Source organism: Harpia harpyja, chromosome 1, assembly GCF_026419915.1.
Source record: "Harpia harpyja isolate bHarHar1 chromosome 1, bHarHar1 primary haplotype, whole genome shotgun sequence".
In the NCBI taxonomy this organism is placed as follows: domain Eukaryota; kingdom Metazoa; phylum Chordata; class Aves; order Accipitriformes; family Accipitridae; genus Harpia; species Harpia harpyja.
Window position 1 is genome coordinate 109,050,389 of NC_068940.1, and position 16,944 is coordinate 109,067,332.

The 16,944-nt window shown below is 72.5% G+C and overlaps 1 protein-coding gene across 1 annotated transcript; it reads left to right on the forward strand.

Annotated features, from left to right (window-relative positions):
- The first annotated feature begins 939 nt into the window (after positions 1 to 939).
- SLC4A2 (solute carrier family 4 member 2) lies at positions 940 to 16,847 on the forward strand. The gene is given in 28 exon segments (XM_052809904.1): positions 940 to 1,060; positions 5,280 to 5,424; positions 8,699 to 8,711; positions 8,714 to 8,832; positions 8,834 to 8,867; positions 8,936 to 9,016; positions 9,019 to 9,072; positions 9,075 to 9,169; positions 9,329 to 9,425; positions 9,428 to 9,452; positions 9,596 to 9,825; positions 10,610 to 10,746; positions 10,955 to 11,135; positions 11,223 to 11,358; positions 11,539 to 11,722; positions 11,854 to 11,968; positions 12,049 to 12,233; positions 12,334 to 12,547; positions 12,642 to 12,863; positions 13,053 to 13,201; positions 13,413 to 13,607; positions 13,686 to 13,919; positions 14,057 to 14,146; positions 14,504 to 14,670; positions 14,967 to 15,220; positions 15,523 to 15,692; positions 16,014 to 16,187; positions 16,330 to 16,847. Coding segments are annotated over 27 exon segments (3,696 nt in total). The 5' UTR covers positions 940 to 1,060; positions 5,280 to 5,364; the 3' UTR covers positions 16,411 to 16,847.
- The last annotated feature ends 97 nt before the right edge of the window (positions 16,848 to 16,944 follow it).

Sequence of the window (16,944 nt, forward strand, 5' to 3'; positions counted from 1 at the left end):
TGCCCCCGGCCCTGCTCCGGCCCCATAGCAGAAGGCAGGAGCTCGGCCCACGGGAGAGGGAGCCGGAGTGGCCACGCTGGCCGAGGGCCCCTCTTCGTCTCCCGCTGGTGCAGGTCCCCATCCCGGGGGACACGCTCCGGCCGGACAGACGCCCGGCAGCCTCCGCGGGAAGCCGGCAGCAGCGGGAGTGCAGCTGGAGCCGCAGCCTTGCCGCGTTGGCGGGCGATGGGGTGAGTGGGGCAGAGCCGCCTGCCCGTGCCGAGGCCGGTGGGGGACGGGGAGCGGTGCAGCCGGGCTCACACCTCCCCGGTCCCCGGGCAGCCGTGGGTGGGTGGGTGGGTGTATGGCCCCCAGCCCTGCCATGGGTGACAGCGTGGAGGGCTGCGCCCGGACCTCCCCGGGGCCCCAGGACCCCCACGGCAGCTGCCAGGGACCAAGGGGTCGGTGCCGGCGCGTGTCCCCGGGGTGGCACACGGAGCCCCGCACCGCGGCACGGGGGCGGTGGGTCGGCGGGGGGGAGGCAGCTGTGCCTGCCCCTTCCCAGGGCTGGCATGGGGACGGCAGTGGGGACCGCCGGCTGGGGCAGCAGGAGCCTCTAATGGGGGTCTGGTGCCGCACGGGGGGTCCTGGCCTCTCCGGGGCTGCGCCGAGCGTGCCGTGGCAGTGGGGTCGGGGGGGGCTGGCAGCCGTGGTGGGAGGGAGCACGCTGCCAGGCCCCATCCTGCGGGGTCTGTGGGGCAGCCCCTGCCCGGGGCTGTTGTGCCTGCCCTGCCTGCCATCCCCCCCTCCCGGGCCGGTCCCCGGGTGCGGCGGTGGCACCGGCGTGGGCGTGGAGCCGCGCAGTGCCGTGATTCATCTCCCGGATCCGGCGGTTTCGAGGTCATGGGGGGGGGGTTGGGGGAAGGATATTTTTGGTGGCGGCTTCTAAAGTTGCAGTGTCTAGAAAACCTCTGCCGGGTCGGGAGCCGTGCCACGGGCGGCGTTGTCCTGGTCCAGCTGTGTCCCACGGTGGCTGCCGTGGCAATGAGGGGGGTGCAGGACCCCGGCCCCCCTCTGCCAGGTGGGCATCTGGGAGGCGCTCGGGGCGGTGGGATCTCCCGGGGGTCTCCCGGAGCAGCCAAGTGAGCTGGGCAGGAGGGAGCGGGAGCAGCTGGCCCGTGCCGTGCAGACCCCGCGGAGCCGGGTGGGGGGGACTGGCGCTGGGCTCCCCAGCTGTGCGGGGGCGGCTGCACCGCCTGCCTGGAGCCCCCCGCCTTCGGCAGCCTCCGGTCCTTGGGCACGGGTGCTGCCCGGGAAGCAAGGGGCTGTTGGGGGCTTTGGGTGGTCTCCAGTCCTTGGTGGACAGGCAGGGGAGCTCGAGCACGCCACTGGGACCCCCCTTGGCACTGCTCCCCATTTTGGGGTGCAGGGAGCTGGGGCTGGGGCTTGTGCTATGCCCGTGCAGGTGGGAGGCCGGCGCACGGCTGGTGTACGGCCACCACGGGTGCCGGCAGCGCGTGCTGGAGCTGCCCGGTGGTGCAGCGGCACCTGGGCACCATCGGGGTGCGGATGCAGCTCTGCCTCGGGGCGCTGCCCACGGGGGGGAGCGGGTGCTGGTGCGGCCGCAGGGGCAGTGACGGTGCCGGGGCGGCTCTGCTGGGGCCGGCTCTGGGCTCCCACACCTGGGACATGGGAGCCCTGAGGAGCAGCGCGGTGAGCGTGGCTGTGCCAGATCACCCTCTCCCTTCTGCTGGTGCAGGCTGGGCTGTGCCCGAGGAAGCCATCCCGGCGGGAGCCCGGGTTCCAGGCAGTCCCTGCCGCGGTGAGGGTCTGTGCAGGCAGCGGGTCTGCATGGCACACGGGGACAGGTCTCTGCTCCCCTCTGCCACTGCGGCATGGGCCTGGGGGAGCCGGCTGTGGCCGAGGAGCCGTCGTGGGCGCTGGCTTTAGCCTGGGCAAAGCCTGCGGGCCGTGCTCCCGATGGCAGCTGGTGGCAACGGGGGGAGCCCATCCTGCCAGCCTGTGGGCAGGGAGTGTCACCCCATGGTGACTGAGCACCATGGCCACGCACCTCCCCTGCTCGGGTGCTCCAGGGCCCCACGCTGCAGCAGGACAGGCTGCGGCGAGTGCCCGCAGCAGGGCAGGGTGGCCCGTGCCGGTGTCCCCAACCCTGGCTGAGGAGCCCAGGGATGCTCCTGTGCCTGCCGGGGAGCTGGGAGCTGCTGCAGCATCACCGCTGGCAGCGGGTAAAGATGGCAGTGGTAGAACAGGGGGGGACGACAGGCCTGGGGGGCACAGAGACCCCTGGGGCAGCCATCCTCATCGCTGCCCCGGGGCTCCCCCGCTCCCTGTCCCGTCCCCGTCGCAGGCTTTTGGGTCCGTGCTGCGGACGGGGACGTCCTGCTGCGGACAGGCTGCCCGGGATGGGGACGCCCCGGTTGCGGAAGGGCTGGCGGCGGCGTTGCCTCACTTCCCACCTTGCTCAACGCGCCGCCAGCCCGGCCTCGCCTCCCGGCCCGCGCGGGTGCCGGCGGTGGGTCCTGGGGCGCGCGGGCCCCGTGGGGCAGCCCCCACGGTGCGGGGCGTGGGGCTGGGCCCTCTAATCGCCTCAGCGGATCAGGCGGGCAGGCCGGGGCCGGTCCCAGGAATGCGACTCCGGCACCGGCGGGAGCCGCCGAGCCGGCTCGCGCACAGGCGCTGATGGGAGCCAGCCGGTAATTAGCGGCGCGGCGCGGTGTTGGCAACCCGTGGCCGTATCTGTGGACCTGCCCCGCTTATCGGAGCGGCCTGTTCCTTTGCACAAGGGGCCATTGTGCTGCGCCGCCGGACCGGGGAGGCCGCACGCGGGGCGCGGTGCGGTACGGCACGGCCGGTGCTGCCGCCGGCGCTGCCGCCGCCCCGGCCCACATGCCGGCCTGGCCCCGCGTGGCACGGCCGGAGCACGCGGCCCCGACCCTCCTGCCCCGCGGCTGGGACCGGAGCGGGGCGAGGCGGCGGCACCGCAGCCGTGCCGGTGCCTGGAGCCACGTGGCGTCGTCGGCGCGGTGCTGAGCGCCGACACCGGCGGAGCTGCAGCGGGGCACGAGCTCCCCGGGGAGCGGGGCCGGCCACGGGCAGGGCGGGCAGGCGCCGACCCAGCGCGGTGCCCGGGGCAGCCGTGGGAGCTCCTGGTGCGGGCTGGCTCCGGGCTCCTCTCTGCAGGGATGGCACGAGCCGCTGAGCAGTTCCCGGCCGGCTGCCCAGCCGTGCCTGCCGGGTGACTCAGCCGCCACCATGGAAAGCAGAAGTCCGTCCCCCCCCCCCCCGCCGGGTGCCCGTCACCCTTTCCAGCAGGGTCAGGCCACAGGCGCCCGGGCGCCGCATGTCCCCTGCGCAGCCAGGCCTGGCACCGCAGGCTCGCCCGCCCTGGCACCGTCCTGCCGGGTCCCCACGGTGGCACTGCCAAAGCCTGGGGGTGAGGAGCTGGCGGGGCCTTTGGGGGTCGGGGGGCCGGGAGCCCTCCTTTTTGGGTGATGGCAGGCACCCGGCTCCCCTCCACTGAGAGCCGGTGAGAGCGTGGCTTGGGGCTGCTTCCCAGCTCGGCGTTCCCCAAGAACAATCCAAGTGTGTTCCCGGGGGCTCTAATCCCCGCAAGCTGCCAACGGGATTAAACCCAAAAAGCTGCTTAGGGTCGGGAGTGGTGAGCACCTTCCCGCGCCGGAGCCCCGGCACCTGCCGGCCGTGGTGGCCCAGCGCCGCATCCCCACGGTGCGTGGGATGGGGGCACCATCCTGGGGGGAGCTCGGCCCAGGCGTGACACCAGCGGGGCCCATATAGTGCGGCCGGGGACGGCACGAAAGTGCTGGCTGTGCCCGGCTGGTCACTCAATGCTGTCGACACTGCCCGTGGGCTCTGCCCCCCACCCCGCTGCCCCGGAGCCCCCTGCTCCTGGCAGCTGCTCTCACCAGCACCAGGGAGCCCACTGGTGGGCCCACTTGCTGGTCCGAGTCCTCGGGGCTGGGGGGGATGCAGCTGCATGGGACCCTGAGGACACAGGGCGCTGGGTGCCCCGTGCAGGGAGGGGACCCCTTGGCACCCCCCCTCGAGTCACCCAGCAAGGGCAGTTTGTGGGGTCCGGGCTCCATTTGGGGAGGGGGAGCAGAGGCGCCGGCTTGTTCGCCCCAAATTCCAAGCCCAGTGGGTCAGGCAGGTGCACCGGTGAGACTGGAGCTGTGCCGGATTGGCTCCCTGCTACCCGTGCCACTGGTGGGGGGCCTGCAGCCAGCCCCCCCTCGGGCATGGCAGGGTCCCCATCCAGAGTAGGGGGGGAGTTTTGGCTGCTGGCTTCGGCTTGGCGGGCGCCCCGGGAGAGCGGCGTGGCAGGTCGGCTAATCTGCGCTCGCTCGGCTGGAATGTGGATGTGCTGGCTCTGGCCCCGGATGGGGAGCGGGGATTAGGGAGCAGCCGGAGCCGGGTAGCACCGAACCTAGGAGAAGGTACGATCCGGTGCCGCGGCCAGGCTCGAGGAGCCGCGGCCTCGGCCCGTGCCGAGGCCGCGGTCTCCTCGAGCCTGGCCGCGGCCACCGTGCTTGTACCACAGGGTGCCGTGGGGGACGGTGTGGCGGGAGGGGTGCCAGTGATGGTGACGAGGACGGTGATGGTGAGCCACCCATGTGAGACGCAGTCATCCGTCACCACCCTCCTCAGTCCCTGCCGTCACGTGGGGCCACCTCCCGCGCCAATAAACCCGGCACGCCGGTGCCGGAGGGGTCAGCCTGGTGCCCAGGAGCTGCCGAGGGGCAAGTGTGGGGCGAAGATGCCGGTGGGCAGGTGTGGGGGGCTGGGATGGGGGTGCTGGGGGGCTCGCAGGGCTGGGGGGGGGGGGGGCCGGTCACCCGGTGTCTGTCTGGGGGGGCACTCTCTGCCGCTGCCCCCCGGGGTCTGGCTCGCTGTCCGCCCTGCCTGCACCCCACGGAGCTGGGCGCGTGCCCGGGGTCCCGTCGGGGGGGCTGGGCCCCATCCCGCTGCCCCGGCTCCGCTCCCCTCCCGGCGTTTGTCTTGGCCCCTGCTCTCCGGCTCCCACCAGCAGCCAAGACAAACCAGCCCGGAGCCGGCCCCGGGGCCAGCCCTGCCCGTGCCTCCCCCCGGGCGGCCGAGGAGGGGCAGACCCCGACCCCCTGCCCGCGGATCTGCCCCGGGGATGGCGATGGCACCCGGTGCCTGGGGGGAGAGGACAGCTGGCAGCCGTGCAGCCCCCTCGGGGCATCGCCGCTGCCGGGGGAGCACTGGCCGTGCCCCTGAGCACCCCTCTTTGCCCCCAGGTTATGCTGCCCCGAGAGCGTCCCCTGAGCCCCCGCGAGAAGGAGAAGGGCTAAGCCGGCCGTCCCGGGGTGCCACGCCGGCGCCATGACCCACTCCCAGGTGTCTTCCGAGATCCACCACATCGTCTCCTCCGCCTTCCAGAGCGTAAGTGCTGCGGCGGGCACGGCCCCACGGCTGCTGGGGGGGATGCTGGGGCTGCACCCCCTGCCGCTGCCTGGCCGGGCGAGGGGTGCCGCGGCACAGCCGTCCCGCCGTGCTGCACCGCGGCGTGGTGCCCCGTTGCACGGCCGTGGGGCAGGGCTGCGGGGTGCCGGCAGGGCTTCGTGGCACCCACCCCGTTGCACGGCCGTGGGGCAGGGCTGTGCCCCACAGCGGCCGCCCTGGGGCAGGCTGAGCCAACTGTGCCGGGGCGGTGGGTGCCCTTGAGGCAGGTGCTGCCGGGGCGTGTTGGGCCGGGGCCGCCGGCTCTGCCGGTGCCGCTCGCCCGCCCCAGCCGCGCGTGGTGCCAGCGCTGAGCTCGGTGTGGGTTCGTGGGGCTGCCCCGGAGCGGGGTTAATGATTAACCCTTTGCGTCGCGCTGCGCGGCTGCCCGGTGCCGTTGGGCAAGTCCCCATCGCCGCGCACGTGACCGGGGATGGGACCTGTGGCCACTTCCCGCGGCTCCGCCACCCATGGATTTCCTTCTGGGCTACGGGTAAGCCACGGCCTCGCCAGGGCTGCCGGGCTGGCAGGTCCCTCATCCCGCCAGCACCCGGCCGGAGGCACCCGTCCCCGCCTGTCCTGAGGCCAAAGCTGGGCCCGGCGGAGCCACGGGTGTCCCACGGGCGAGGAAGCGTGCCGGGGCATGCAGGGACGCGGGGCATCGCCCTGGGACGGGGAGCTGGCCACGGCGCACGTGGGGACACAGGCACTCGGTCACGCCGGGCCGGGGACGAGGCGGGTTCGGTGAGGGGGTCCTGGGCGTCACCATGGGCAGGGTCAGTGGCCGGGGGCCGGAGGAGCCCAGCAGGGACACGTGGCGCGGTCACGGTGTGGGCAGCGGATGAGGAGTCCAAGGTCATTTTGGGCTGGCAGGATCCTGGGTCAGGGCCATGTGGGTGCGGGGGGGGTCAGGGCAGGGAGGTTTGGGGGCTGGCCGGGGGCTGCCTCGCCGGGTGCCGCAGGAGCATCCGGGGTGCTGCCGGGGCTGGAGGACGGAGACCGGTGGGGTGCAGCGCTGCGGGCACTGGGCTGTGGCCAGAGGGTCCGGGGGGGCCGTGGGGTGTCAGAAGGTGGTCACGGGCTGGCGGAGGGGACGTGGCAGGAGCGGGTGGATGCGGCAGAAGATGCGGACTGGCGCTGCCGTCGTCCACGTGGCAGCCTCGATGCCGCGGGTGGTGGGTGCGATGGGACGGCAAGGGTCTGCCTGTTCCCTGTCACCCCCACCCTGGGCAGGGCCCGGGGGGGTTGGGGTCCCCCCGCGGTGGGGACAGGGGCTGGGGGACCACGGCTGGGTCCGAGGACGCGACCTCTGGGCCGGGATGTGCCGGACTGGGGGCTGGGGCAGTTTTGGGGCTGTGGCACAGCCCCGGCCGGGCACGCGCTGTGGGGCAGTGACTCGGGGTGCCGGGCTGTCCCCAGGGAGGGTGGCAGCCCCCACCGCCGCTGCCCGGGGGATGTCCCGGCAGGCAGGGCCTGGCACCCGCCGCCCCGGCAGGGGACGGTGCCTGGGTGCCCCTGTCCCCCCCCCCGGCCCCCTGCCACATCTGGGCTGCACCGTCCTCCCTGTCCCTGCCTGTCCCCCTCCTCCCGGTGCCCCCACCCTGGGGGTCTGGGAGCTGCCTCGTCCCGGGGGGGTCATCGGGGGTGGCCGGGACAGGGCAGGGACCGTCCCCCCCCCCCCCCCCAAGCTGAGCACTGCGGGCTGGTCTGGGGGGGCCGTGGTGGTGGTGGGGTCTTGGCAGCACAGCTCCAGCAGGGCCGGGGGTGGGGGGGCAAAGCTCCTGCCCTACCGCGGCGGGGGGGGGGGGGCACATTACCGGAGGAAAGCCGTGCATTACCGGGGGGATTGCGACCCGACCCGACCCGTGCAGCACCGGGGGGGGGGCGGTGGGGTGGTCGTGCAGCCGCGAGCAGCATTCCGGGGGGGCCGTGCAGCACCGGGGCGAGGGGGGGGCTGTGTGTGCCGGGGGCTTTGCAGCACGGCAGGGGTCGGTGCGTTGCCGGGGGGGTCCGTGCATTACCGGAGAAGATCAGCGTATCGCCGGGGGGGGGGGGGTGAGGTGCGTTCCCGGGGTGGGTGCGTTGCCGCGGGGTGTCCGTGCATTCCCGAGGGGGGGGGGGGGGGTCGGTGCATCGCCCGGACGGGGACGGGGGGGCGGGTCGGTGCATTACCGGCGGGTCGGTGCGTTCCCGGGGGGCTCGGAGCTCGGCCGGGGGGGGGGTCGTTGCCTTGCCGGGGGGGGGGCCGGCGCAGGGCGATGCTGCGGGCGCAGCCGGTGCCCTCTGCGGGCCGCTGTCACCTTGAGGCGGGCGCGGGGCGGGCTCCGTCAATATTTGGCGAGGCCGGGGAAGGAGCCGCCGCCCCCCGGCCCGCCCCCCCCCCCCCGCCCCCGCCGCCCCCCATCCCCGGCCGGGCCGGGCCGCGCCGTCCCGATAAAGCGCTGCGGGAGCTGCGGCGGGAGCGCGGCTCCGCCATGACTCAGGTAGGACCGGCCGGGCGGGGACGCGCCCCCCCCCCCCCGTACCCCCCCAGCCCCGCACACCCCCCCCCCCGTGCCCCTCCTGCACCCCCTGCCTCCCCCAGCCCTCCCCAAGCCCCGCACCCCTGTACCCCCCTGCACCCCCGCAGCCCCCTCGCTCCCCCCCCCCGCCAGCCACCTTCCCCCCCCCCCCCCTTGCACCCCAGCACCCGCAGCTGGGACGCACCAGCAGCTCCCAGCAGCGCTGGGATGGGGGCACAGCACCGGGGGCACCGCGGCTGCGGGCTCTGGGGTACATGGTGGGGGCACGGCACCAGGGCATGGCAGTGGGGGTGCCGGGGGTACACAGGGGTGCACGGCACCTGGGCATGGCAGTGGGGGTGCTGGGGGCACACAGGGGTGCACAGCACAAGGGTGCAGCACTGGGGTTGCCAGGTCGGGGCTGCGCTGGGGAGCAGGGCACCGGGGTGCTGGGGTACATGCGGGGGGAGCGCGGCACTGGAGCGTAGCGGGGCGCGGGGTTGCACTGGGTGCAAATGGTGTGGCGGGTGCACGGCCCACGGTGCACCGGCGGGCATGTGCTTTGGGTGCAGGGCCTTTGGGGACCCCGGAGAGCCGCCATCCGGGGCGCCCATCGTGCGGGGCTCCGTGACCGGGGCGCGCTGGGGGCCGGTGACCTGGCGCGTGGTGGTGGCGGCGGTGCCGGGTGCCCGCTCAGCCCCGCTGCTGGCCCACAGCCTGAGCAGGAGGCGCTGGCGCCGGCTCGCCCGTGTTCGAGGAGGAGGAGGAGGAGAAGGACCTGAACAAGGCGCTGGGCGTGGAGCGCTTCGAGGAGATCCTGTGCGACGCGCACCCTCGCAACGCGGAGGAGGTCCGGGCGCAGCTATGGCGAGGAGGACTTCGAGTGTGAGTGGGTCTGGGGGGGCAGCGGGCAGGCAGCAGGCAGGGCACCAACCCCACCCTGTCCCCTGCAGACCACCGCCAGTCATCCCACCACATCCACCACCCACTCTCCACGCACCTGCCCCCCGACACCCGCCGCAAGAAGGGGGTGCCGAAAAGGGCAAGAAGAAGCACCGCCGTGCCTCTGTCCCTGGCGAGACCCCCACCATCGAGAGGCCGAAGAGGATGAGGACGAGGCGTGCGACACGGAGACGGAGCGGTCGGCGGAGGAGCTCCTGCAGCCCGGCCAGCCTGAGGCGGTGCAGGTGAGGGGAGGGCTGGGTGCGGGGGGCAGCGCTGTGCCCCCCCAACTCTGGGGGCTCTTGGGGCGAGCGGCTGGGGCGCCGGAGCTGGAGACGAGGCAGAGCCGGTGGCACCTGCGGCCGGGGGACACAGCAGCCGGTTCCTCCCGTGCCCCGTCTCAGTTCTTCCTGCAGGAAGACGAGGTGACCGACCGCCGGGCAGAGGAGCCGGCGGCACCCGCGGCACTGCCCGGCTCCCCACCGGAGCCCCGTGGGTCCACGTCCCCAGGGAAGCCCGGGCAGCCAGGTGAGCGGGGGGCTGGGGCCCGGCAGTGCCGGGGCTCACCCGGAACTTGGACAGGGCTGGGGGTCCTGGGGGGCGGGCAGCCCCCTCCGGCTGCCCCACGGCAGGGCTGGGGCTCAGCTCTGAGGCGGGCACCTGCCTCGCAGCCCCGATGTGGAGGAGGGAGATTCGGTGGAGGAGGGAGCGGCCGCCGCCGAGGCCGGCTCCCCCGGTCGCCCCCTTCCCAAGTCGCAGCCGGGGCACCGCAGCTACAACCTGCACGAGCGGCGGCGGATCGGCAGCATGACGGGCGCGGAGCAGGCCCGGTACCAGAAGATGCCGACAGATGAGTCGGAGGCCCAGACGCTGGCTTCGGCTGACCTGGACTACATGAAGAGTGAGTGGGGGGCACCCTGCGCCCCGGGGGCCGCACTGGCAGCGGCTGTCGGCGCAGCGTGGGGTGAGCGGGGCTGGGGCCGGCGGGTCTGGCAGTGCCGGGTCGCCCTGCGGCTGCAGCAGAGCTGGGCTGGGTGCGGTATCCAGAACCTGCTCCAGGCGCTGGGTACGGCCACAGGAGACTGCTTCCTGGGCTGCCGGCGTTGGGCCAGCTCAGCATCCACGTGGAGCGCGGCCAGGAGCTGGAGCGGAGTGCCCAGGGTGGCTGGAGCCAGCGGCGGCGGCGGTGCCTCCCCTGGGTGCTCGCTAGCCCCTGGCGATTTGCAGCTCGGGGACTCCCAGAGCGGCGGGTGATGCTTTTGCCTCAGAGCTCCCTGGGGAGCGCTGCCCGCAGCAGAGCCCGTGTGCCAACGGGCACGCGCGGCCCTTGGCGCAGGGGGCTGGGGTGACCCCGGTGCGAGGAGCCACCTCGGCTCCTGCTCGGCACCGGGGGACCCCTCCCGGTGCTGCAGCGCTCGCCAGGACGCAGACCCCGTTCCCCCCTCCCACGCCGAGTGCCGCCCCGCCGTGCTCGTGGACCCCGGGGCTGTGATGGTCCTTGCTCAGCCCCGGCTCGGGCACCTCTGCTCTGAGCTGCCCCGGGGCAGGTTGCCAGCCCACAGCTCCCCGGCCCCCCGTGGGAGGGGGTCGGTGGTCTCCCCGGGCCGGGGCTCGGCGCGTAGGGCTGGAAGCTCTGCACATCACCCACCCGCTGCCGTCGCTGTCCTCCTCCCTGTCTCCGGCAGGTCACCGCTTCGAGGATGTGCCGGGGGTGCGCCGGCACCTCGTCCGGAAGAGCGCCAAGGCGCAGGTGGTCCACGTCAGCAAGGACCACAAGGAGCCCAGCACGCGGCACCGCAAGCAGGACCGGCAGCCCCACGAGGTGCGGGGTCCCAGCACCCAGGGGGGTGGGCAGGGTTGGGAGTCCTGGCACAGCAGAGGAGCCGGAGCGTGGCACAGGACCGGGGGTGCGGCTGGGTGGGCGCCTCTTGCCCGGGGCACTGTGGAGGGGGGGCTGCCTGTGCACAGCCCCATCACTTGGGGGGGGGGGGGTCCCCACTATCCCGGCATTGACCTGGCCGTGCTGGCAGGTGTTCGTGGAGCTGAACGAGCTGGTGGTGGACAAGAACCAGGAGCTGCAATGGAAGGAGACGGCACGCTGGATCAAGTTTGAGGAGGACGTGGAGGAGGAGACGGACCGCTGGGGCAAGCCCCACGTGGCGTCCCTGTCCTTCCGCAGCCTCCTGGAGCTGCGCAAGACCCTGTCCCACGGTAGGGAGGCAGGGCTGGCCCCATGGGACCCGAGTGGGGGGGGTGTCCCCGGCCCCCTCTCGCCTCAGCCCCCCCTCCCTCGCCCAGGGGCTGTGCTCCTTGACCTGGACCAGAAGACGCTGCCGGGGGTGGCTCACCAGGTGGTGGAGCAGATGGTCATCACTGACCAGATCCGGGCCGAGGACCGTGCCAACGTGCTGCGGGCGCTGCTGCTCAAGCACAGGTGAGTGCGGGGGGCAGCGACCCGCAGCCCCCCCTCCACCGGGCTCTGCTCCCTGCAGCCGTGGGGACAGCGCTATCCCTGGGATCGCTGGTGTGCAGCGTGCCAGCAGGGATGGCTGTGCCAGGCTGCCGGCCACTCTCCCATCGGGCCACCACAGACAGCCACGGCTTTGTCCCGCAGCCACCCGAGTGACGAGAAGGACTTCTCCTTCCCCCGAAACATCTCGGCCGGCAGCCTGGGCTCCCTGCTCGTGCACCACCACAGCACCAACCACGTGGCCGAGGGCAGCGAGCCGGCCGTCACCGAGCCCCTCATCGCTGGCCACGCCGTGGAGCACGACACACGGGTTGACGTGGAGCGGGAGGTGAGCCCGGCTCCCGTGGCCGCACCACACGGTCCCCAGCCCTCTGCCCGTGCCTTCCTCCCAGCCTACCACCGCTCCTCATCCTCGGGAGGGCCCTGACCCCAGCCCTGCTGCACGCTCTGTCCCCACAGAGGGAGGTCCTCACCCCCACGCCCCCGGCCGGCATCACTCGCTCCAAGTCCAAGCACGAGCTGAAGCTGCTGGAGAAGATCCCGGACAATGCCGAGGCCACGGTGGTGCTTGTGGGTACGGAGGGGTGGAAGGGGGTGGGGGGGGGGTTGGGGACCGCATACCGGGCTCCCGTGGTGACCCCCTGTGCCCCCCAGGCTGCGTGGAGTTCCTGGACCAGCCCACCATGGCCTTCGTGCGGCTGCAGGAGGCGGTGGAGCTGGACTCGGTGCTGGAGGTGCCTGTCCCCGTGCGGTTCCTCTTCGTGCTGCTGGGGCCCAGCAGCACCCACATGGACTACCACGAGATCGGGCGCTCCATCTCCACCCTCATGTCCGACAAGGTGAGTGCCGCATCCCTGCCGGCACCGTGCCCCCTCAGCCGGGCTCAGCGCCCCACGGTGCCCCTGGACGGGCACCCTGACCCTGCTGTCACCACGCCAGCAATTCCACGAGGCCGCGTACCTGGCCGACGACCGCCACGACCTCCTTAACGCCATCAACGAGTTCCTGGACTGCAGCGTGGTGCTGCCGCCCTCCGAGGTGCAGGGCGAGGAGCTGCTGCGCAGCGTCGCCCACTTCCAGCGCGAGATGCTGAAGAAGAGAGAGGAGCAGGAGCGGCGGCTGCTGCTGGAGCCCAAGTCTCCCGAGGAGAAAGGTGCTGGCGGGGCAGGACCGGGGCAGGGTCCGGGTGGGGGCACCCGGCTGGTGGGGTCTCACTGTCCATCCGTCTGTCTGTCTGCGGGGTGCAGCGCTGCTAAAGCTGAAGGTGGTGGAGGGCGAGGGCGAGGAGGAGGATGACCCTCTGCGGCGCACGGGCCGGCCCTTCGGGGGGCTGATCCGGGACGTGCGGCGGCGGTACCCCAAGTACCTGAGCGACTTCAAGGATGCGCTGAACCCCCAGTGCATTGCGGCCGTCATCTTCATCTACTTCGCCGCGCTGTCACCGGCCATCACCTTTGGAGGGTTGCTGGGTGAGTGCCGGGGGGGGCACGGCACTGCACCAGGGGGCTGGAGCGGTGCACTGCAAGGGGGTCACTGCAGGCGTGGGTGCTGTGCACCGCGGGAGGGAGCGGGTAGGAGCTGCCCGGGGCCATCGGCTGTGACGCAGGGGAGGAAGGGCCCCATCCCGCCGGGTGTGCCTGAGCCTGTCCTGCCCGCAGGGGAGAAGACGCAGGACCTGATCGGGGTGTCTGAGCTGATCATCTCCACGTCGCTGCAGGGCGTGCTTTTCTGCCTGCTGGGTGCCCAGCCCCTGCTCATCATCGGCTTCTCGGGGCCCCTGCTCGTCTTCGAGGAGGCTTTCTTCACGGTGAGAGCGGGGCGAGCCCCCGTGGGTGGGCGCGGGGTGGGTGGACATTCCCAGGTGCTGTGGGGCAGACATCCCCCCTCGGCCCCACTGCTCCTGCCGGAGCCCTCCCTGCCCCACTGCCCAGGGCTCTGCCGCAGCCCCGCGGCCTCCCTTCCTGCGGATGCATGTCTATCTCTCTGCATCTGTCGGTCTGTCTGCACGGCACCGGCAGTTCTGCACGTCCAACGAGCTGGAGTACCTGGTGGGGCGCGTCTGGATTGGCTTCTGGCTCATTCTCATCGTGCTGGTCATGGTGGCCTTTGAGGGCAGCTTCCTGGTGCGCTTCGTCTCCCGCTTCACCCAGGAGATCTTCGCTTTCCTCATCTCCCTCATCTTCATCTACGAGACCTTCTCCAAGCTGGCCAAGGTGAGCTGGCGGGGCCGGGGCTGGGGCGGCTGCGGGGCAGAGGCAGGCAGGACCGGCCTGAGCGTCGCGCTGCTGCAGATCTTCCAGGAGCACCCCCTGCACGGCTGCCTGCGGGTGAACGGCACGGGCGCGGAGGCAGAGGCGTGGAGGAACGCCAGCGCAGCCCCGGCCAACGGCACGGCCGGCCGCGCCGCAACCAAGGTGACGGGGCAGCCCAACACGGCGCTGCTCTCGCTGGTGCTCATGGCCGGCACCTTCTTCATCGCCTTCTTCCTGCGCAAATTCAAGAACAGCCGATTCTTCCCCGGACGGGTGCGTGGGGCAGGCGGGACGGCGGCTCGGGCGCTGCGTGGGGCCCTGGGGTGAGCCCAGCTTTGGGGGCAGGGCTGAGCTGGGGGGGGGGGCCGGGCGGTGAGGCTGGGGCCGGGCTGACGCTGCTCTTCCCCCAGATCCGGCGGCTCATCGGGGACTTTGGGGTGCCCATTGCCATCCTGGTGATGGTGCTGGTGGACTACAGCATCCAGGACACCTACACGCAGGTTAGCACCCAACCACTCGCCCCGGGCAGGACCCCCCCACCCCGCACCCTCCTGCGGGGCCGCAGCCCACCCAGCCCCAGTCCCACTCGCCTGCCGCCGTCCTGCCTGCAGGTCAGCGGCTCCCAGCACGTGCGGCACCGTCCGTCCCCGCCATGGCTGCCGCGGCGCTCGGCCGCCTCCGGCTCCTGGCACCTCACCTTTCCTCCCCCCGCTTTGCCAGGAGCCCTTTGAGTCTGGTTGCGGCGGGTCCCGGTGCCTCCGCGGCTCACCCTACGCCACTCCTCGCTCTGGGGGAGCTGTGCACGGGGGGGCAAAGCCAGTGCCCCCACCCCACCGTTTCTCGCCCCCTCCCTGCAGAAGCTGAGCGTGCCCAGCGGGTTCTCGGTGACGGCCACGGACAAGCGGGGCTGGGTGATCAACCCCCTGGGCGAGAAGAGCGACTTCCCCGTCTGGATGATGGTGGCCAGCGGCCTCCCCGCCATCCTCGTCTTCATCCTCATCTTCATGGAGACGCAGATCACCACGTGAGCACAGCGGGGCAGGGCTGGGGGCCCAGCAGGGCAGCGCGGGGCACGAGTGGGGCAGGGTGTGCCGTGCCGTGCCGTGTCAAGCTGTGCCATGCCATGCTGAGCTGTGCCGTGCCAAGCCATGCTGAGCTGTGCCAAGCTGTGCAGTGCCATGCTGTGCCAGGCTGAGCCATGCCAAGCTGTGCTGTGCCACCCTGAACTGTGCCGTGCCATGCTGAGCCGTGCCAAGCTTTGCAGTGCCGTGCCGTGCCAAGCCCTGTCAAGCCATGCCGACGGTCTGCCCTTGTGCCCAGGCTGATCATCAGCAAGAAGGAGCGGATGCTGCAGAAGGGCTCTGGGTTCCACCTTGACCTCCTGCTCATCGTGGCCATGGGCGGCTTCTTCGCGCTCTTCGGGCTGCCGTGGCTCGCTGCGGCCACGGTGCGCTCTGTCACGCATGCCAATGCCCTCACCGTCATGAGCAAGGCTGTGGCGCCCGGGGACAAGCCCAAAATCCAGGAGGTGAAGGAGCAGCGGGTCACGGGGCTGCTGGTGGCCGTGCTCGTCGGTAGGTCCAGCCCTGCTCCTTCCCGTGTGGCCACGGGGGGCCGGGGAGCTGTGGTGGCGCAGGGAGCAGCATGGGGAGGGGGGGCTGTGCCCACAAGAGCTGGGGTGCCCTGAGCCCTGGCCAAATTGGCATGGCCATCCTGTCCCACGTGGGCATCAGTGACACAGGTCCCTCCCCAAGCGTGGGGGGGGTGACCGGGCAGGGAGGAGTGGGGCTGGGGGGGGCTGCTGTGAGCCCTGGCCGCAGCCGGGACTCCGGGTGCCCCCTCCCTGGGCACCGTGGCTGACTGCACTCTGGCCCAGGCTTGTCCATCGTCATCGGGGACCTGCTGCGGCAGATCCCGCTGGCCGTGCTCTTCGGGATCTTCCTCTACATGGGTGTCACCTCCCTCAACGGCATCCAGTTCTACGAGCGCCTGCAGCTGCTGCTGATGCCCCCCAAGCACCATCCTGACGTCACCTACGTCAAAAAGGTCAGGGGGGGTCTTGGGGGGGCCCTAAGGGGTGGGACCCTCGTCTGGGCCAAGCAGCCAGCCTGGGGCACCCTTGGGCTTGGGACACCCTTGGGTTGGGGGCACCAGGGCGTCTGCAGGACAGACTCTGGCAAAGCCTCGTTTAGGGGGTCGGTGGGGGGGACAGGGCAGTTCCTCTGGGGTAGCCAGACTCTGGCAGGGCTGTGGGGAGCCGTGTCCCGGTGAGGGGGCACTGCTGGGGCCAGGCTGTGCTGGAGTGGGAGGGGGACGCAGGGGTCCGGCGCGGTTGTGCCCCTGGCACTGACTCCTGTCCCCGCGCAGGTGCGCACGCTGCGCATGCACCTCTTCACCGGGCTGCAGCTGGCGTGTCTGGCCGTGCTCTGGGCCGTCATGTCCACGGTGGCCTCCCTGGCCTTCCCCTTCATCCTCATCCTCACGGTGCCACTCCGCATGTGCCTGCTCAGCCGCATCTTCACCGACCGTGAGATGAAGTGTGTAAGTACCTGCTCCGTGGCCGGTGGCCAGCTGCGTCCCTCGTCCCCGTGGGTGCTGGGGTCCGTGATGGCTGGACCCACGTGGGTGGGCGATGAGGGAGGGGGAGCCCCTCGCTGCCCGCCCAGCCGCTGTCTCCCCGCAGCTGGACGCGGACGAGGCCGAGCCCATCTTTGATGAGCGGGAAGGTGTGGACGAGTACAACGAAATGCCGATGCCGGTGTGACCGCACGCCAGCCAGCAAACCACCCGCGGCTGCGGGGCCGGGCACGGCCGGGCCCCCCCTGCGCTGCCACCCTGTGCTGGGGACGGGGGCAGCGGCTGCGCAGCCGTGCCCAGCCGGGGACAGGCACCCCACGGTCCCCGTGCCTTTGGGGGGACACCTGCCAAAGAGACGCTGGCCGGCAGCCTCGCCCCGCCGGGGACCCCCACACACACCTCTCCCACACGGTACAGGGCCGGGCCATGCCTTTGGTCCCCCTCGGGCACATCCTGACCACGCCACGGGGCAGAGCCCCCCTGTCACCCCCAGCAGAGCTGCAGGTCCTGGCCCTGCCCCAGCCCCAACCCTGGGCTCCTGCCAGACAATCAGGTGTTGCCTAAATCCCACCGTGTTTTATTTAACAGTAATTTAAATGGCAATAAACGGCTTTATAACGAGCACGCCGGGCTGAGGGGCACGGAGGTGGTGGAGGCTGAAGGCGCTGGGGGGGGGGGTGAGCCCCATGCACCCCTGCCCGCGCCACGGCAGGGCTGCAGG